At 38.1% G+C, this 22,147-nt stretch overlaps 1 protein-coding gene across 1 annotated transcript in view; it reads right to left on the bottom strand.

The window, feature by feature from the left end:
* Positions 1–22,147, bottom strand: part of KCNH8 (potassium voltage-gated channel subfamily H member 8) — a 384,891-nt gene that overhangs the window by 65,686 nt on the left and 297,058 nt on the right. Inside the window, exons 8-11 of the mRNA XM_060149115.1 lie at positions 20,367–20,564; positions 9,685–9,884; positions 8,563–8,812; positions 2,527–2,741 (exon numbers count right to left, since the gene is read on the bottom strand). Coding sequence (XP_060005098.1) covers positions 2,527–2,741; positions 8,563–8,812; positions 9,685–9,884; positions 20,367–20,564 — 863 coding nt within the window. The remainder of the gene's footprint in view (positions 1–2,526; positions 2,742–8,562; positions 8,813–9,684; positions 9,885–20,366; positions 20,565–22,147) is intronic.

The following is a 22,147-nucleotide window of genomic DNA, read 5'->3' on the forward strand; positions in this document are numbered from 1 at the left end:
CTGTTTCAGCGTGAGGTGTAAGAGAAAGGAACAGTCTTCCTGGACGAGGACGTTTAGGTGTACCAAACCACCTGGGATTTGATGAATAAACCCCAGAGAGGAGGGAACTGCATCAATGGGGCCTTTGAGGCATCAGCCAGCTCCCCATTTGAGCCTACACAGGGTGGTGCTCCAAGAAACCAGATGATTTCCATAACCATGTGATGCTCAGGAGATGCAGGCTGGAATTCAAGGCCTGCCAAATTGGAGGAGCCTTGGTGAACATCCAAGGATTTTAGCTGAGATCCTGAAAAAAATCATGTCTTACTTAGGAGTGAGAGCTATAGCACCAGAGTAAGGGCAAAACTGAAACAGATCAGCCTAACAAAGATGAAGAGGAACGGTGAGCAGGATGAAAGTGATTTGCTGGTACTCTATCTGCCTGCCAAGAGAAACTATAACCCTATCTGGAGGGAAATAAGGTGAACACTTTTTCATAAACAACATCTACAATGAAGCAAAATCATGATATCTGTTAAAAAGAGGGGTGGGGGCCAAATAACCAAAAAGAAAACAAACAAAAAAAACCACACACAAGAGAAATAACAGATAACGAAAATAGTCTCATTGGCAATTCAGACATTGGAGTTTTAAAATCACTATGATTAATGTTTCAGCAAAGAGAAGAAGAAGATAAAAAATGGATTAAAGGTAAGAATCCCTAAAAGTAACCAACTAAGAAGAAACTAGGGGTTGAGATCCCATATTTTCCATTTGTCTATGCTGAGGAATGGTGGCTCTTCCTCTCTTCCCTCATTTCTTTTTCCCTTTTTGGTGGCTTCGATGCCGTAACTCACCTCCACTCTTCAAAAATAGTTGTCACATTACACTGTCGTGGAGAGCACAAAAGGCAACTTTAGTCGTAGACCTCGATTTATTGAAAGGGAAGACAAGATGAGTGTCTTCAAGAAGAAGAGACAACAGGGGACTTCCCTGGTGGCGCAGCGGTTAAGAATCCGCCTGCCAATGCAGGGGACACGGGTTTGAGCCTTGGTCCGGGAAGATCTCACATGCCGCGGAGCAACTAAGCCCATGAGCCACAACTACTGAGCCCATGTGCTGCAACCACTGAAGCTGGCGCGCCTAGAGCCCGTGCTCCACAACAAGAGAAGCCACCGCAACGAGAAGCCCGTGCACCGCAGCGAAGAGTTGCCCCCGCTCGGCACAACTAGAGAAAGCCCGTGCGCAGCAACGAAAACCCAACGCAGCCAAAAATAAATAAGTAAATAAATAAGAGACAACATAACTATGAGTTTACAGATTTTAAAATGACAGACCCCTGTGCCCATACTCTGTCCCTGCCACCTACAAGTTTGTGTGACCTCACACACGTTACTTAACCATTCTGCATCTGCCTCCTGTCCTGTAAAACCTAGTTGACACTCACCTTCAACCGTGGCTTTAAGCACTAAATGAGATGTTTTACACAGGCAGAGTATTTAGCACAAGTAAGTTTGCAATAAATATCGATACCTCCTCTGCTGCTTGTCATCACCAATGGAGAGAAGCACACATTCAAGAGTGGTAATCTTGAACGTCAGAAAGGGATACCATTTACATACTGTCTGCCATTTGATATCCTCCACCAAGATGAAGTCATACGCAATTTGGGTTCATTCTTTACCTTTCAAGTGGAGAATACTGATGACGAACAAAATGTCCCCACAAGTGTGTTAGTCAAAACAAGAGCTTCGTTTCTTAAACCCTTAGGGAAAAAATCGAGTATAGCAGATATCTGGGGCAGCTCAAGGCAGCAGATCAAGGCTTCTGTTCATAGAGAATGCTCTGCGTACGTGCTCTGGTTTGCCTTTCAACAATCATCCCTATTAAATCATTGGTCTCTCTGACACATCTAATGAAGTCATGTTCATGAGCAGCTTAATCACGGGATGCAGTTTGGTACATATTTTGACAGGAAAGCTGTTTGTATAAACTGAAACATGCGGCAAATATATAATTTCAGAAAATGTTCATTATGCTTTCAGCGTGACAATCTTTGGCTTGAATCCTTCCGTGCATTTTTAGTCATTGTAAGATAGGCTGTTTTGAGTACCGGTTAACAAATAAAAAGATATTCTTAAGCAAAATGTATGTCAAGCCAGTGGAGTAGTGAATAATTACACACACAGCAAACTCTGCACCACATACTCTATCCAGAAATCTTTCAGTTCGGGAGAAGTCACACATCTCTAGCTGAATATTATATGTCCCTGAAATTGATTCTGGCTATAAGCGCATGAAAATAAAAAAGAAAGAAACTGAATTAAGAGAAGTCATCCGTAAATAATACTTTCCTAAAATGTTGATAACAAGCTCCAGGTTTGACTTGTAGCTAATTATCTAACTGCTCAATTAGTAACTGAACAGTCCTACCTTATCTGCTCAGAGACTTTTTGAGGTGAGGTCAGGACATGTGCCTTTCCTGTTATAAATGATCTCCAGGCCCCATGTGTTTGGGTCTCAGCACTAATTAGAAGCGAGACTTACATCACTCTCGTGACCTTCTCGAAGGTTGTATGTGAGGTCATGCTGAATGTCTTCCACAAATTTGTGAGCGTATTCTGGGTAAAGGTCCAGCACTTCAAAGAGTCCTTTGAGGATGATGCACTGGAGATCACAGTAGGTTAGCGCCTTCACATCCGCATTGGTCTTGATCACTTGGTCCTTAATTGATAGATTGGCTCCAATTAAATCTCCTTTCCCTTGAAACAGTGAAAAAAAGAGACATGTAGCTTTAATGAAAAGCAAGCTTGGGACTGGTAACTTTGTTTGATTTACAGGCTTCATTTCTCTGAAATTACACTGAAAGTGAAGAGGAACCTTTATCTGGGGCAGGGTTTCTCAGCCTCAGCAGGGTTGAGATTTGGGGCCTCATCATTCTCTGCTGGCAGGGGGAGCATTCCGTACGGGGTAGAATGTTTAGTAGCATCTCACATCATCCACCCCCAGAGATGACACCCAAAATATCTGCAGGCATTGCCTAATGTGCCTTGGCAATCGAAATTGTCCCCAGTTGAGAAAACTGGTCTAGAGAATAAAGCCTAGGAGCCCGAGAATTAGGAATTGTAGGTCATACATGGGCTCCAGACAGGTCCCTCACAGGATCTGGTAAATGACTTTAGACAAAGCAGTTGACATTTTTCGTCACCGTTGCTTTAACCATTCAAGGGAAATAATAATGGCTCAGTTTTTCTGACTGTAAAAATGCTCCAGGATTCTGAGGTTTAGACCATCAAGAGGTATATTAATCATTTTGATTGTAGCACTTTGGACAATAATATAAGCATCACCATCTAATATACTTGGGTTGTTTTATTTATCTCTGAACATGTCTACAAGACAGGAGGCGGGGCATGGAGGAGGAGAGTTGAGAGGCAGAGGCAACTACTGGGCATTACAGACCATGAAATCTACTACATAGAAATGTAAAATACAAGTTTTATGCTCTGTGACAGTGTAAAAACCCCATTTTCTCCAGCAACAAAGAAAGTGAATAAATAAAAACGATGAGCTCTTCCACTGTGGGGAGAGATGATCTAACACTACTTTATCCACATTTTCTGTGTCCCACCCCACAGCCAGCACCTCTGATCTTTTTTAACACCTCTGTCGATCCGTCTTAGGCTACACTTCACCTGTCTGGGAACTAGCTTACTTCCTCGAGTTTGCTGATTAGATAATATTGGACAAGTTATTTGAATCTTTAAAATCTTAAAATTGATTCAAATCAGTTTAACCTGGCAGGAGGGTGAGCATAATTGTAATTACTAACAAAGAGCTGATTGCAGCTTCAGTTTTATTTTAGACAGAGCCATTCATTCACTCAGCATCCATGTGAGAAATCTGCAAGAAAATCCATTCAATTCTCAGACAGACTTAGGTTAAAAGCTGAGGTAATATGACCAAGTTCACAAAGGATGCTGGCATTGGATTCAAGGCTCCAACTTAGGAGTTTCTACTTCGTCTTTGCTTTGTCCTCAAATATCATCATGCCTATAACTAAATAAAATAACTTTTATTTATTTATATATTTTTATGGCCGCTTTGTTTCATTTCACAGGGAACCAACAACCACTAACTGACCAACCAAAAACCACCAGGCAAATAATATCTTTGGAATGTTATAGAACAAACTGTCCCATCCATTCTTCATTCAATTAATTTTTTTAACTTTGAAACTTTTATTTTTTTACTGTGCCCAGAATTTCTGGAAGCAAAGTCTCTGGCATGCAACAGGCTTCCATAAAAGTCTGTTTTATTGAATTTGACAGTAAAAGGAGATGTGCCACATCAACCATGAATACCTGAGATATTCATAAATATTTGTGCCTGATCAAAACATTTTAAATTATTCTAGGTGTTACCTTTGAATTAAAACCTTGAAATTGAGCCCATTTGGCAGAAGAAACAAATCTATATTTATAGACACTAAGACAAGAAACAGCCACATAGTGTTGAAGAACTCGTTTGATTTACTGTTGTCACCAATCCTGCTAAACTTGGAAATTGTTTTTCTTGCATGTTTTCTTAGAAATCTAAATTGCCGCTCCAAAACTCAAAGTTGGATACTGATGCAAGATGTAAATATAGCCAGGATGGACTGAATACAGCAGATTTTCAAATTTTGTATATCTGAGGAGAATTTACCATGAGGCACCATGTTGCCGCGGTGAGAATTCACATATTCTGTGAAGCAGCTGGTGTTTGGAAAAACGTTAGGGTCATCATACTTTCATACCTGGTGATTTTGGCCACAATGACCCCAGCATCTTGCTAAACTTGGCATCCTAGAAAGAATTCTAGTTTATTTATTTATTCAATGGATAATTATGGACCACTGACATGTGTGCTAGACCTCAGGTGGAGCCCTGACCATCACCTTCACTCATTTTACGATTTTGTGGATTACTCCCTACCTAGATTTAGAGCCTATATCTAAGTTTCTTAATTACACTGGGTTTCAGTATCTTTATTTCTAAAAGAAAAGAAGATATTTATGATCCCTTAGAGTCTCTATTATTCAGAATTCCATTACTGATATTTGCTAATCATTATTCTTCCATTGGGCAAAAAAACGTTGATGGGATGCATGTGCAAACCATCCTGGTTAGAGCTATAACTTATGTTTAATTATAATTAGGCAGACTAATGCCATCTGTGAAGAGTGCATTTATCTGTGGTTTGTCATCTTCTTTTAAACCACAATGAAGAAAGTGTTCAATTACCAGGACATGAAATGAATGTGTATAAGGCAGACAAATTCTATCCCTGGAAAAATCCCTGCCTCTGTGTCAACTGCCTCCCCGAAAAGCATCAGATTAAGAACGCCTTCAAGAATTGATAGGACGACGGGATTGTTTGAATAAATTATGGCTTGACAGCTGTTCGGTGATACTTTTCCCCTACGACATTATGTATTAATTATTTTGTTGGCAGAGTGAACATGTACTATATATGTATATTTTAAGCCATGTGCTTAAGTTTATCAAAGTCAGTATTGATTTAAATTGGCCCATAAGATAATATTACCGTAGGGGAAGTAAAATAGTCAGTCTCCGTTGAAATAATGCTAACCACAGAGAGAAAATATTACTAACGTATTATCTTTGGGTTTAGTCCCAATATAACATAGGCGTGTTTCGAATGGTCACGTGCATTTTTGAGAGATATATGGTAGCAGCAAAGATGGGAAAACGTTAATTACGGGAAGCTCAATTTATGTAGGAAATGCGGGCCAGAAGCACAAGGCAATGAACTAAGTCTTTTAGTTGTTAGTAGAATTTTTTTAACATAAGAAAATCCGGGGGCTTCCCTGGTGGCGCAGTGGTTGAGAGTCTGCCTGCCGATGCAGGGGACACGGGTTCGTGCCCCGGTCCGGGAAGATCCCACATGCCGCGGAGCGGCTGAGCCCGTGAGCCATGGCCGCTGAGCCTGCGCGTCCGGAGCCTGTGCTCCGCAACGGGAGAGGGCACAACAGTGAGAGGCCCGCATAACGCAAAAAAAAAATTAATTAATTAATTAAAAAAAATAAAATAAGAAAATCCGATGGAATTGTGTATTACAAACAATAGTATTTACATACAAGCCACCAAATTTGTACCTATCGTGACATAGTATCAGGGATGATGCCTTCGTATTCCATTCCTAGAACTGTTGCTAGTTACCAAATTTAAAAATTCACCACAATTATGGAAAAACCCACATTATATACATGTAAAAATAGTGCATTAATTTGCTTACATGTATATCAAACCATAAGCTGCTAGAAAAATAACTAAATACCCTTTAATTTTATTTATTTTATTTTAAATTAAATTTTATGGGAGTATAGTTAATTTACAATGTTGTGTTAGTTTCTGCTGTATGGAAAAGTGAACCACTTATACATATACATATATCCACTCTTTAGATTCTATTCCCATACAGGTCGTCACAGAGTATTGAGTACAGTTCCCCGTGCTATACAGTAGGTTATTAGTTATCTATTTTATATATAGTAGTGTGTATATGTCAATCCCAATCTCCCAATTTATCCCTCCACCACCTTTCCCCCTTGGTAACCATAAATTTACTTTCTACATCTGTGACTCTATTTCTGTTTTGTAAATAAGTTCATTTGTACCATTTTTTGAGTTTCCGCATATAAGCGATATCACATATTTGTCTTTGTCTGACTTACTTCAATCAGTATGACAATCTCTAGGTCCAACCATGTCGCTGTAAATGGCACTAAATGCCCTTTTAAAAGCAGACTGTGCCAATGGACAGGCTATAAAACTGATAGTGGTACTAAGGAAGCCCACAGGTAAAGAAAGGTTTTTGAAGCAAATTTAGAAATGATTGTCACTTTTAATTTTGAATAAAAAATGATAGAATGACTGATCTTTAACTTCATAGAGTTGAGAAGTGGGCAGGAAGAGTGTTAAATTCTCCTCTTGAAAAACACACACATACAGAGTCTCACTGTCCCACTGATAATGAGCTGGCCACACTGAGGATAAATACACTCTTTTAGTTGCTCTTCCATGCCTTTCTATTAAGGAGAAAAACATAAGGGGGTGAATCAAGAACTGAGCCCAAACTTTGGAAGCCAAGCCCTACCTTTCCTCTGGGATGTGGTAAACTGAAGTCAATTGGAAGCAATGGAAAGCATTCTTCCATTTGGTATTTTACCCCTCGCTGCCCCCATCTCTGCACCTCTAACTGGGGATAATCATAGCAACCTAATAGGGTTGCAAGATTTGAACTGGATAATGGACATACAACACCCAGCTCACATTAGGGAATCAATCAATATTCTCTTCTCTCTTCCCAAATATAACCTATCTTGAAGCTTACTAGCTAAAATCCAGAGACTGCAGACTTAACAATGATCATATAGAATAAAAGGCATTGTTCAGAGGTGGAAAGGACACTGGATGCAGAGTCTGAAGACCTAGGTTAGCTTTGACTTCGGAAAAATGAGAAAATACCTCTCTTATCTGTCTCTTTGTGTTAGGAAAATGTAGCTAAGGTCCCACATGTGAAAATACTTTGTAAAGGGTTGGGTTGTCCACAGATATTAGGTTCTTAAATATGAAAATTAAAAATAAATGAAAAGTGCTGCATTAGCCACTTTTAATTAACACAAATTCTAAACATTATCATTCTACACTGGTGTTCAAAATATATCGTTTAGACCAGTACCTAATTTATTCGTAGGCCCTCAAGAAATAATAGTTGAATAAATAAATGAACAGATAAAGAAACAAATGAAAGTGATTTTTAAAAGAGGTACACATAAAATTGCAGATAGCAATTTTTCTACATTAACCCTGCATGTCACCTTTTCTCAGCTGACATTTACATTTCAATGAACACCAATTATGTCTTAATAGTTGGAGTCAACTTTGTGGTACAAAATATTCACAAATTGTCCTATGAATTTTTGAGGGAGTGAAAAGAGCCTATCATCACCTTGACAGAATTGAGTTAATGATTGCTATGATTGCTACGAGAGCTTATTCTCAATACGAAATCATTTTTTGTTCAATTTCTAGCACAGATAAAACAATTTTCAATGTTCTTCTCTGAACTGATTCTCCACAAAAAGGCAGAAACGCCCTCTGAAAACTGACCAGCTGTCTCACCAAGAGGGAGACTATATCATAATTTATAATCTGGCTTTAGGAATCAGAAAGAACTGTGTTCATTCTCTTGCTATGTTATTTGGGACAAATTAAGTTAACTAAGATACTATATATTCACTTGTAAAGTAGGGATAATATTTATACCACTGGATTTTTAACAAGAATCAAAACATGTGTTGGATATAACACTTAGCACAGTGTAAACTCAATATATGGCATAACAATTAATTAATAATAAAAACTACTACTAATAATTTGGCAAATTAAACCCATATCTGAATCCACATATTCATCCCTGATTTTCCTTCTTTCAATCACAGTTTTTCCCCCCATTTCATCTCCTTAATTTATGCTCCAGAGTAAAATTTCATGAAGCTTTTCAACTCAGACATACCCAGAATCGCCAGCACCATGCTGTCTTTAAGAACTTCCATGGAGCCCGAGCATACAAAGTAGATGGCCTGCAAAGCATCTCCCTGACGCAGCAGATACTCCCCTGGAGCACAGAAGGAGGTTTTGATGTGTAGGGACAGAGACCTGAGGCAGCCCCGGCTGGCACACTCAAAAAGGGACAACTGTAAGATTTCCTTGTTCAGGTGCATGGTGATGTCAGAACGAAGCTCATCTGGAAAGTCTTTCAAAAGCTGTCAGAGAAGATGAAAGAGGGAAGCAAGCTGGGGTCAGTCTTGCGTAATTGATTGACTATAAGACCACAGGAAGTTTTTCCCACTGTTTGACCAGCCACAGTACAGAAGAGGAAATATACATATGAATAATCCTGGAGAGGTTTTTCCATGACTGTGACCCTGGTTGTGTGCTCCTAAATAATCAGCTGTTAATAAGTCTGGAGAAATAGAATAAATTAATAAAAGACTCTAGAATGAAACATATAGTTCCTTGTGACTTGCTTCTCACAAAGATGCCTACTCAGGACAGAAGATATGGAATTTGGACCCTTTAGTGTTTCCTCTGCTGTCATGACCATCTGAAGAGAGGAAAAAACAAATAATTACTTAAAAATATTGATGACTAGTTTCGTTGGGGGGTTGGTGGAATGGTTGCTTGATTTATAGGATACCTTTTCTACAGTGGTGGTCTGTGGTGTTTCTGGATGTCCAAAGATAATATGTTTGCTGAAAAGCCTTTTTTTTTTTTACTTTGTTGCTTTTAAAGGTAAACATTAACTTGATTAATCTAATATTCCATGATTCCATCATTCAACTGTCATAAGAATTGGTTCCTTCAAAGAGGGTCAATGAGAATGAAAATAAGTCTGCCCGACTGACCAAAGTAGCAAGTTACTGTAAAACACAGGTCAATCCAAAGTGACATTGTAAAAACATAAGCCAGAGCAGATGAAAGAAGATGTATTGAGGTCATGAGAGATTAAAAATAAAGAGATAAAGAAGGTGGTAGGTGTGTATTTCCCTTTTGAGACCTGCATTAGAGCACTTTGCTTTCACCTTAGAATACGTGCTTTCTGCCTGAAAACGTCAACATGAGAAATGCACATTACCTCATTGGAATCTATTCCATTGTTGACTGACCAGGTTGTTTGGAAATATTCAAGCATCCTCTGCTTGAGCTGCTGGGGCAGGTGATGGACACGTATGAAGTCCTTCAGATCCTTGGTTCTAGTGTGATAGAGGGACCACCTGGAATACATCCTCTGTATGATCGCCGTCACGTTTCCAAACACCAGGGCATGCATCAAGGCTAGAGAAAACAACATGGCATATAATGGGAGAAAAATAGGACGGAGGGGCTTCCTCCTTATGTATAAATGTACATTCTATATATCCTGAATCAGCAGAGTACACGTAGCTGGCCATGTTGACACAGCTATTTTTAAACAGGCTTTTTGCTGCAGCCTCAGTGCCACAGGGTGCATCCTGATGTACTCATTTCGATTCCATGTGACTTGATCAGAGTAAAAATACCTTTTAAAAATACTCAGTAAATGGGCTTCCCTGGTGGCGGAGTGGTTGAGAGTCCGCCTGCTGATGCAGGGGACACGGGTTCATGCCCCGGTCCGGGAAGCTCCCACATGCTGCGGAGCGGCCGGGCCCATGAGCCATGGCCGCTGAGCCTGCGCGTCTGGAGCCTGTGCTCCACAACGGGAGAGGCCACAACAGCGAGAGGCCCGCGTGCCAAAAAAACCCCAAAAAACAAAAAAACTCAGTAATAAGAACAATAGACCACTTTGACCCACACTTAATCTGTTAGCCGCCATCCTGGCTGTGACAAACTTTGATTTTTGTACTCTATTCACATCTGTATTATTTTAATCATTGGGTATAACTGTGTGGGTATGATGAAATGGTTTTAATAATTTCATAGAATAAGCTATCAAGTTAGGGTTTAATAGTTATTTTTATTATAATAACAAATACGTTTCAAAAGTAAGTCTATAATAAAAATCTGGTTAGCCTTTATGAGAATATTAGTCTCTTCCCCAAAGCCATCATTTAAAATTAGTTTTAGGATATTAAATATGACACATTTCTATTAATAAAAGTACTGAAAAAGGTGTTAGAAATGTAATTGAGGATTTCCTGGGCAATCTGAAGCCAAGATAACACCACCCCAGCTCTCTAGTCACTTTAATTTTAAGAGACATAGATATTAGGAATTCTGAGACCATTCAAGAAACAAAGAATTCAGGTATTCTCAGAGTCCTTGCCACCCTTCTGAGAAGAGCCGGGTGGTACACGAACATGTGACTCCTGTTTCAATGAGATTTCTTGGTCAGTCTTCCGCTCCCAAAAGCACCACCAGAGTGTAATGAGAGAGCAGGCTTTGTTCACCCGAATTCCAGAGCGGATGGGGATTAGGGATGGATTTTCTCCTGGAAAAACATAGAGTGAGCGAGCAGATGGACTTCACCTCCCAAGGAGTCACCTGCTGTGGGGAGTGGTCAAGTATCTCAAAGTCAGAAAAGATGTGAGGATTTCGCACTAAACAGTAGTTGTTGGTCAAACAACGGGAATGGCCTAGCAGACACCAGCAAGTAGCCCGAGAAGGCCTTGGACCCACCTGGGTTTGTGAAACTGGGAAAGAGAAAGGCCCAAGTGTGCCCACACTTACGGACAGATCAACTCTCTGTGATATTCACATTTCAGCCCTGATCCCCATGGGACTGGCAAGGAGGTAAGAAGCTCAGGGGTTGGGTGAAATCACTGGTTTCAGTAGTTTTTAGTTAAAAAAAAAAAGACTAAACATTTCTAGTTTGTCTATTAAGACATGTCATAAACGTCCCTGTGCCCAAGTCTCAACGTCCAAGGACTATGTTAAAAGTTTCTTAGCACCAGAATTGATAATTAGTGCAAGTGTGTCAACCTATTTATTGTTACATCCATCCTCCTGAATAATTCAAGATAGCCCCAACCCGAATTCTTTCTTTCGGTTACATTTACCAGAAATTATCAACTTTGGTCATACTAATTTCAGCCTAATCTAACACTGGAGTTACAATTCTTTATCAGGTTATACATCATCATTTCTCTATGGAAAATACGGTCACCATGCCAATGAAGTCACCCCATGATAAAGAAGGTCTCAACATTTTGGAGAAGTTACTAGAATAGGGTTAAACTTAGGGTCTATATACAGGAGGCAATATAATGTTGCAGAGGAAATATGGACTTCGGAATCAGACACCATTAGATTGAATTCTGGCTTTACCACTTCTAGTTTTGTAAACCAGGTGAGATATGTAATTCCCTTGCGTGGTTCCCTTATATGTATATGGGTGTAACAGTACCTTACTCATAGAGTTATTTCAGGATTTAAAGAGTTAAAATATCTTTTCTAAAGTGCTTTTAATTGCGTGTGAGTGCTCAATTTATGTTAATTTTTCCCATGAAAGTGAAAAGTGCTATGAATTTCCAGGATGCTCAGTGGTGTAAAATATGCGGGAGGAACCCAGATTTAAGGTTTTCCAGCAACCTGTCAAATAATTGAGTGGTTCTTTGTGGAAATAGCTTCTTGATGGAGGAAATTCAAGAAATATTCAAGAAATGCCTGCTACATGCAAGCACACATAGGTGCAGATTCTTCCTAAATGTTCAACAATGAAATGTCTTCCAAAGGGTTAAAAATATACCAAGAAAAATGCATATTGCTTAACAACTAAATGTTGAACGCTTATTGGCAGGTTCTAAGTAGAGGCTCATTCTTCTGTATGGTTTTAGAAGCACAACTGTTCTGCTGCTTAAATATTTTATTTGGAAGGGGAGACCTCTATTTACAATAAACACTCAGCAAAGAAAAGAACTGATTCTGCTCCAAGTCCAAGGAATTAAACACTGATTTCAGGCTCTGTTAGTATACTTATGGGCTCAGTGTTTGGAAGCCCCACCATCTGTAGAAAGTATGTAGTAATAATCATTTATGGCGTTTAAACTGAGTACTGAGAACAATTTTATTTCATTTATTTTAACACTGCTTTCCTTAATTAAGTGTATGATTTTAACATTGCTTAATTATAATGTGTGTAAAGCACTTAAGGTAAGAGAAGTAATATGTTCAGATCATTTAGCATTCTAATTGTACATTATCAATAAAATGAATTACTGGATTCATTGTAGCATTCATAAGTGTTGTTGGAAAGCCCTAGTCTATGTCTGAGTCATCATAATTTCAAAGTCTCATTTCAGCATAGGAGAATACTTCTAATTTAAGTAGTTCAAAAAATACAACCCTAACTCTCGTAGTTTTTCAGTTTTCCAAAGTTATTATTGCCTCTCTGTCACCGGTTATCATTTTCACACTGGCGAAGAGTGTTTGTGACTGTCAGGCCAAATCATTCCATCTACTATGAAACTTTGACTGCAGAACTTCTATATCCAGGTCAGTCTGGAAATTATCCTTCACTTTTCCTTTTTATTCCTAGCAAATTTGATGTATATAATTCTTAAAGTAGCATGCTAGGCCTACTGCTGAGTCTGTGGGAGGTTCTTTTTCTTTGCGGAAGAGTTTTGTATAGAATGCATTTTGTAAAAGATCATGTTAATATCAGGTTTTCAGAGGAGGCTCAACACTCAGGATCTGACATGAAAAGTAAACAGACCTCAAATGAAAATGCATTCTTATAGGTTGCCTGGCTTTCTCTTTCCCTTTTTTCTTTATCTTTCCTTTCCTTCCCCCCTTTTTTCCCTCCTCCTTCCTTCCCCTCCTCTCTCTCTCTCTCTCTCTCCCTCCCCACCACCTCTTTCTTTGGATTTTGGGCAACCTTGCTGTCCTAAGATCATCATTTCTGGTTTCTTTAGTCAACTACTTTGCAGCGCCTTCAGCGTCTACAGAGGGACTGTGCTCTTCTGCTATAAAAGGAGACCAGAGCTCAGGCTTCGAGTAATCTTAGCTGCCCTACTCCTCTCTCTCACCTACTTATTGCCTTGGAATTTTCCAGTCCTTGCTATAAGTACACTGGGTTGTGAGTGGCAGATGGCAGGGAGAATAGAGAGTGAGAACAATTTTCTAAATGATGAATTGAAATGGCAGTGTAAAGACACCTTAAAAACAGCGAATTTGTGGGTCGAATAACATCACGTCAGGGTAGTATATATATAGGATAAGAGGACCCAAGGAAAGCCTTGGCTGTTAAGAGTTTCACTCTACCTCTTCCGTGGCAACAATGCCTCATTTAAACTGGACATGTCCTGAGTGATGAGTCCTCTTCACTAGAAAGCTATATCTAACCTCTGAGGCTGAGCTGATGGTCCCAACACTGGGGGCTCACTCATCAGGCAGCCATTAATAAATATGAGAGAGGAATTTTAAAAGACATGGGAAAATGTTCTCAATATATTTTGTTTGGTGATAAAAATGATATGTGTAGTTGATATAAATCTCTTAGAAAATAGGGAAATAAATGTATGAAAAGACTGAAAAGAATATCCTTTGGTGATGGGATTATATGTAATTTTATTTTTATGTAGATTTTCCAGTTCTTTCGAAATGCGCACTATAATAGGAAAAGTTAAAATGGAAAAAGAATGAACATCATCTGCCTGAGTACCTATTTCCATTACTCAACTGTGAACTCCTCGAAGGAAAGCATCATATCTTAGTCATCTTTGTTTCCCTAGCACCTAGCACAGCGCCTGGCATAATTTTAGTGTGCCATAAATATTTATGGAACCCAAATGAACCTCTGGCGGTTTGATAATTTCTTTAAAAAGTTTTATAATCATAAGCAAGTAGCTTAGAAAATTTAGGAACAGTTCAGTCCCAAGCCCTTCCCATCATCCCCATCCCACTCCCCAAAGGCAAACTTTCAAAATTGTTTCTTTTAGGTCTTCTGATTATCACCAATATTTTAGATCATGAGATTTCACTTCTACTGCTTGACTTATCATATTAAGACAAAACCTAAAAAGCAACTTGACATGAAAAGTGAGAACTCAGCTCACTGCTATCCACTTTCTCATCCCACACCTGATAGTTACATTATTATTTTTTGCTCATCTATTATAATTTTACAAACTAAAATTAGTATCAAAGACACACATTGAGAAGATTACACCAATAGTAAATGTATAGTTCATTTCTCAAAGTGAACGGATCCATGGAATCACCTCCAGATGAATAAACGTGATATTATCAGCACCCAGGGCTCCCTGGTGTCCCACACAGTCACCAACCAGCACCCTCACCAAAGGTAAGTGCAGCTATGAGTTATACTGCAATCAATAAGTTTTGCCTACTTTTGAACCTTCTTTAAACAAAATCATACAGTGCATACTTATTTGTGTCTGTCTTCTCTGCTCAGCATTGAGTTTGTAAGATTTATCCATGTGGTAACATAACAGTTCATTCATTCTCATTACTCTATGGTATTTTATTGAATAATTATTTCATAATTTACTTACTTATTCTCCTATTAGTGAGCATTTCCACTTTGAAATTTTTGCAGTAATGTTTCCACGTTATGTCCTTTGATGTGAATATGTATGATGTTTTGTTGGATATACACTCACAAATGGAATTGTTGAGGCACAGAATACAGATATGTTCAGACTAGGTAACTACTGACAAGACTCTTGTACCAACTGACACTCACATCAACAGTATGGGAGAAGTCAAGATGTTCTTTATCCTCTCAAACACTTAGGGTTATTAGTGTTTTTAAGTATACCATTCTGGTGAATGCAAATGTTATCTAATTTTGATCTTAATTTGCATATCCTACATGAACGATGTTGAGCACCATTTTTTAAATATGTTTATTGTCTATCCAGGTAAAAAAATCTATTTTTGAAGTGCTTTTTAAAAATTTTAATGCATTTTTTAGTTCTCTGCTCTTAGTGATTTGATAGAGTTCTTTATATATAATAGATAAGAGTCTTTGGTCAGATACGTTTGCAAATATCTTCTATCCTGTGGCTTGCTGCTTCACGTTCTTAATGATGTCTTTTGATAAACAGAAGTTCTGAAGTTCAATTTATCAATCTTTCCTTTATGGATAGTGCTTTTTGAGTCATGCTTAAGAAATCTTTGCCAAACCCAAGGTCATGAAAATACTTTCTTATGTTAGCTTTTAGAAGCTTTATTGTTTTCCCTTACACAATTAGATCAAAATCCATTTGGAATTTATTTCAACTTAGTTTTAAGAGGGGTCAAGGTTGTTTTTCAACATGTATATTTATATATATTTGACTCAGCAACGTTTATTAAAAGTATCATCTTCTCCCCCTTGTGTTACAGTATCACCAGTGTCATAAATAAAGTGACCATATGTTTATGGGCAGGTTTTTGCATGCTCTTCAATTCCATTGGCCTATTTATTCCTGAGTCAACACCATACTTTCTTAATTACTGTGACTTTATTACACATCATGATATCTGCAGCATAAATATTCCACTTTTGTTCTTCTTTATGCTTGCTTACAATCATTTTAGTTCTGCAGTTCCTCTAATTTTTAGAAACATCTTGCCAATTTTCAAAGAGGCACATATATACAGGCAAACACACATCTACTGGGTTTTTAAAATTGAGACTGCATTGACTCTTTAGGTTAATTTGAATAAAACTGGTATGTTTACAATACTAAGTCTTAAAACCATCACCATTGTATATCCTTCCATTATTTTAAACTATTTGTAAATTTTCTAATGTTTTATACTTTTCTGTATAATAGTATTGCATGTATAAACAATTTTTTTTTGATGTGGACCATTTTTTTAAGTCTTTATTGAATTTGTTACAATATTGCTTCTGTTTTATGTTTTGGTTTTTTGGCTGCAAGGCATGTGGGATCTTAGCTCCCCAACCAGGGATTGAACCTGCACCCCCTGCATTGGAAGGTAAAGTCTTAGCCACTGGACTGCCAGGGAAGTCCCAGTATTGCACATTTTAAAACATTTATCCCTGTGTATTTGATGTTTTTATAATTTTAGAAGTATTATATTGTTTAATTGATTGTTACTAATATATAGAAATACAACTGATTTTTGCATATTGACTTTATATCCATCAGCCTTACTAAATTCACTTATTAATTCTAATAGTTGTTTGAAGATTTTAGGATTCCTTCTTTGTTTTGCGTGTTCTCAAGGTTTATACAGATTTATCTAGGTATGGATTTTTTTTCATTACTTTTGCTTAATCTCTTTGATAGTTTTAAATATGCTTCCCATAAATCAGTGGTGTGCACACTCGTTAATTACAGATGCTCACATGGAAGCTTTCCCTTCTCCCTCCTCCTCCTAACTCAGCTTGTGAGCGCCTCTGCCCTGGATAATTATCTGGGGTTCTTACACTCACCTGCAACATTTAATACCACTCCTACCTGCCTTTGTAGTAAATACTGCATCCCTGTCATTAGCAACTTCATCGGCCTTGTGTGGGGATTCCTAATAAGATAACTTAGCGTTGATTCCATGGTAATACATATTTTAAATTAAAAAAATAAATTATTTGTATATATTTATAGAAATTAAAAAATAAAATCAATTTGCAGTATATAATGAAATAGATATTTTACAAAAAGTTTTCTAGGTCTTAGTGAATCTGGGCATTTAAACTCACTAAACTTCTTCTGCCTTATATTAAATTGGGGTGTTAATAACCTCTAATTCATAGTGTTATGAGAATTAAATGAGCAAAGTGTTCAATATTGTGAGCTCTTATGATTAGTTCTCAAAATTATGCCAGTAATTTGTTAACTAGGAAATATTAAAATGAAGGCATCATTTCTCTTAGCCTAGGGTAATTGTCACAATAACAGACACAGATTTGTGAAGCTTTAATTAATAAATCTGAGTTACTCAGATGCCATTTGCCATTCAAAACCAATGGTTTCCTCAGTGCTGCTCAAGTCACCTAAATGCTTTCATGCCATTTCCAAATGAGCGCTGGTTTTGCACCAGGATAATTTGCTCAATAAATATTTACCAAGTGACAAAGTGGCATTATCTGATTATTTCCCATATCTGTTGGCTTTGTGACCAGCTTAGCTTCTACTCACAATGAATAGCAGGGAATAATAATATCCTTAACAATTTCTGATTCCGGACCACTTACACTATAGTTAGTGAATCAGCAGGAAATAAGCTCAATTAGCTAACAAATTCTTCCAATGTCAAATTATTAGGTTAAGCCTTGAGCATTTCCAAAAATTTCCATCAGGAGTAGAAGAAACATGGGCAAATATTAAATAAATATAGACTGTGTCTGTTTACAAAATGCTTGTCATTCTGCTAGGCTGGAAGATGGGCCATCAAGGAGAGCAACAATTATATAAGCCATAATACTGGGTATAAAATCACCACCACGGGATTGGCACATTGCAGCTCTTCAGAAAACGAGAATTCCTGTTCTCTGCTCCCTAGGCTGTTACTGCTCTACATCGGCCAAAAACCTCTTCCAAGTGCTGCAGTCCCAGCATGCTACCTCAGCAACTCTGTCTTTCCAAGAAATTCTCCCAATCCCTGGCCCCCTTTCTCACTGCTTCTCCAGTTCCTAACTGATTTGGCACTTAGCATTTACTGCCTGGTATTGTATTAAATATTATAATATATATATTAAAACTTATATATATAATATATATATATAATATATATTTAATATATATATTAAAACTCTTTCCACGTATTTCTTCCAAGGTGATCCTAAACTCCTCGAGAGAAAGATTGCCTTTATGCTGCTCTGGTTTCATGGTAGGCTGGATGACTCATTGCTTGAAGTCCCACATAATCAGTTCACATCTGTGCAAGGAAGTTGGTAGAAACCATCTTCTATAATAAGGTTCAAACCTCAAAGTGATATCTGGGACTAAGGTCATTAAGAGAACATGATAATCTCAATTAACATACACACACTACTATATATAAAATAGATAATCAACAAGGACCTACTGTATAGCACAGGGAGCTCTACTCAATATTCTGTAATAACCTATATGGGAAACGAATCTGAAAAAGAATGGATATATGTAGATGTATAACTGAATCAGTTAGCTGTACATCTGCAACTAACACAACATTGTAAATCACCTATACTTTAATATAGAACAAAAATTAAATTAAAAAAAAAGAGAACATGACAGAACAAGCTTTTGAGGGAATACGGTGGGGCAGAAAGTACTCATAAAACTCTGGCTTAAGAATATTTACTCAATTCAGGTAGACACCCACATCTCCATAAGAACAGCTTTATAATTCACAAGTTTCCATTTATGCATTTAATGACAGAAGTTAAGTAATCACCTGGGTTCCAAACTTGCCTCTTTACTTACTGGTTGTATGGCATTGAAAACGTTACTTTATTTCTGCAAGGTTTAGATTTGTCATCTGAAAAATGTGGGTAATAAAGGCATCAATCCTGTCAGTTAGGTTCAGAAAAGAGAAATGAAAGTAAATATTTCATCTGGGGGAATTTATTATAAAGAACTGTTTTCCCTGGTGTTGGAGTGCTGAATGATCAGGAGAGTCTAGATAGAGGTAACGTGAGTGTGATAGTTGCAGAGCTGGATGAACAAAGAGAAGTGGGGTTATCAGCACCGAGGAGCCCAGAGGAGAAGCAATGGGAGCCACGAGGAGTCGGGGCTCTGACTTTGGTTGCAGGGGTACCTCCAGCAGGTGCCGGGATCTCTGAGAAAGCTCAATGAGGCTGCTTCTGAGAAAGCTCAATGAGGCTGCTTCTGAAAGTGCCTGAAGAGGCTGAAGGATGAAGCCACTTGCAGCTGTCTGAGGTGGCCTGCCACTCAACATACACTGCACCCATCAGAACCCGGAAGTTCCTTCCCCCCTCCTCCTGCCTCCAGTCTCCCTCTGGCGCTCCCTATTGGGAGAAGTGACTGATGTCAGCTGGCAAAGAAGAACGAGATTTGCGGAGTCCAAACCACAGCGATACAAAGCAGAGTACAGACGCTGGGTTTGAAGCTCAGACGTAATAGCATAATAAATTCTCTATTTGTTAAATGGGATAATAATGGTGCAGAACCCATAGATTTGCCTGCAGAATTGCTTGAGGTATTGTACTGAAGCATTCAGCACAGAGAATGGAACATAACCGCGATTAATAAAGGTTAAATATTTATTATTATTGTATTGGTGTTTGTTGCTTTTGGTTTAACTAAGCTATCTATCAAACATCCTTATTTAACTATAGTAGTATTAATAAAATTTGATAGCCCTCACCTGTTTGGAGCTACAAAACGGCATTTCAAATGTATACCTGTGATTCATGTAACTCACAAACACTAAAGGTAAATAGCATGTTAGGAAGCAAAGTGCCTGCCCTTTCAAAATCAACCATCAGATACATATACACATCACTACATATAAGATAGATAACCAACAAGGACCTACCGTATAGCACTGGGAACTATAGTCAATATTTGGTAATAAACTATAAGGGAACAAATCTGAAAAAGTATATATATAACTGAATCACTGTGCTGTACACCTGAAACTAACACAAAATTGTAAATCAACAGTACTTCTGTTAAAAACATATATATATAAAATCAACTTCTTCATCTCAGAACATGGAATTCTTGACATCACAGACTTTCATTGCTAATCTACATGTATATATAACTGTTGGTCACTGATTTCCTAATTAGTGCTTTTAGACTCTTCCAATGGAAACCAATCTACCCTGTATTGGGTTTTAGGACAGAGGGAACATAACAGCAACCGTTTGGCAGACACTTGTTCCTTCTCTTGGTCTAAAGGAAGAATATTCCTTACCACCAATCAGCATGGTGCAGATGGAAAAGATCTTTTCTGCATCTGTATTAGCAGAGACATTCCCAAACCCAACGCTGGTGAGGCTGCTGAGTGTGAAGTACAGAGCGGCAATATAGGCACTTCGGATCGACGGCCCCCCCAAAGTATTGTTACTGTAGTATGGAGATTCCAGTCTCTTTCCCAGCTCAGGAAGCCAACCTGCAATGGAAAAAAAATGAGCCTTTAAGCCCCCAAAATAAAGTCTCAGTATTAGCACCTGGGCGTAATGATGAATGAACATTTAAGGATACACGAAGTTGCTCAGGAGAAAGAAGAAAGTTAAAAGGAAGTTCAAGTCAAGGAATTAGATTCCATGGCTCTAAAAGCAAAGGCATCACTTTCATGCAACTGTTTTATAACACACACAGCAGAGAAATATGCATTCAAGAGTGGATATTGGTGGTCAAAGCTGAACAGGTTACTCTAATGCAAGAACTACCTGCAGTGACAGAACCTGGGATTTCTACTCTCGGTAACAGTGTTGTACATTTCACTAGCTGTTAAGCTTATTTCTCAATTGGAATTTTAAGAAACAAAGGAGTTGAGTAGGTATTTTTCAACCCTACATGATAGTAAACAGCAACAAACACAAGAATCTAGACTTCATATAGGCAAGATGGGCTTTATTTCTTTTCTTTTTTTTTTTTGATGGGCTTTATTTCTAATCTGTACAACCTTTCCTTATTTTATTCACCTGACCTGATATCAGTTGCCTTATAGGTCTTAGCTCATGTTTTCCTCAGGAAGCCTTCTCTACAACCTCATTCTGGTGTTTGGGGGTGGTGGGGGAAAACTGCACAACTATGAGGTTCCTATAATGGAATTGGGTGCCCCCCTACAACTGTTTCACGATACTGGTGTATATATGTGTCAAAACTTATCTAATTAAATGCTTCAAATATGTGCATTTTATTGTATGTCAATTATACTATCATAAAGCTGTAATAAAGCTATGTTAATAAAGATGGGAAATAGCAAGTATAATATTAATAATAATACAATGAAAACACAACACAAAGACCACTTTAAAATCCTTTACTGGAAATATTTTCTCTTTATTTTCTCTTTAAAATTTTATATTTAAAAATTCTGTGTGTGTGTGTGTGTGTGTGTTATGAAACACTATGGCAATTCAGCTCAACCCATAAGGTCCATGAGACTTTTGTTAAGGGATGTTAGGTATTGACCACTCTTTCCTTATTAACACTTCATTTAATGGCTGCCCAAGAAGAGATGGAAAGTCATTACATTGTTTAAGTAGTAATAATGCTGTCATTATCAACTAAAGTTATAGATTATGCAACTGTGCTAGGTAATTAAAATGCAGATTTGAAACAACTGGGTTCCTTGAGATCAAACAGAAATGCTCAGTGGCAAGTACTCTGTCTCATTTATCTTGTCTCTAGAGAAGTGTTTCTCAACTATTAGCTTGCCTCTGAAATATCTAGAGAGCTTGTTAGAGACAGCCAGGTCCTATCCCTGGAGTTTCTGGTACAGCACATGGGAAGGTTGGGGAGAAGAGTTGAGAATTTCCCTTTGTAATAGGTTCCCACGTGATGCTGATGCTGCAGATCTAGGGGACCAAAGTCCCTCGACTTCGCAAAGTCACCTTCTAAAACAATAGTTCTCAATGCTGACTACACCTGGGAAAGCATTTTAAAAATACACTGTCCAAGTGCCACCTCCATGTACTGAATCGAAATTCTGGTTCCGAGTTCAGGTACTGATAGTTTTAAAAAGTT

Source organism: Lagenorhynchus albirostris, chromosome 5 (assembly GCF_949774975.1).
Source record: "Lagenorhynchus albirostris chromosome 5, mLagAlb1.1, whole genome shotgun sequence".
NCBI classification, from domain to species: Eukaryota; Metazoa; Chordata; class Mammalia; order Artiodactyla; family Delphinidae; genus Lagenorhynchus; species Lagenorhynchus albirostris.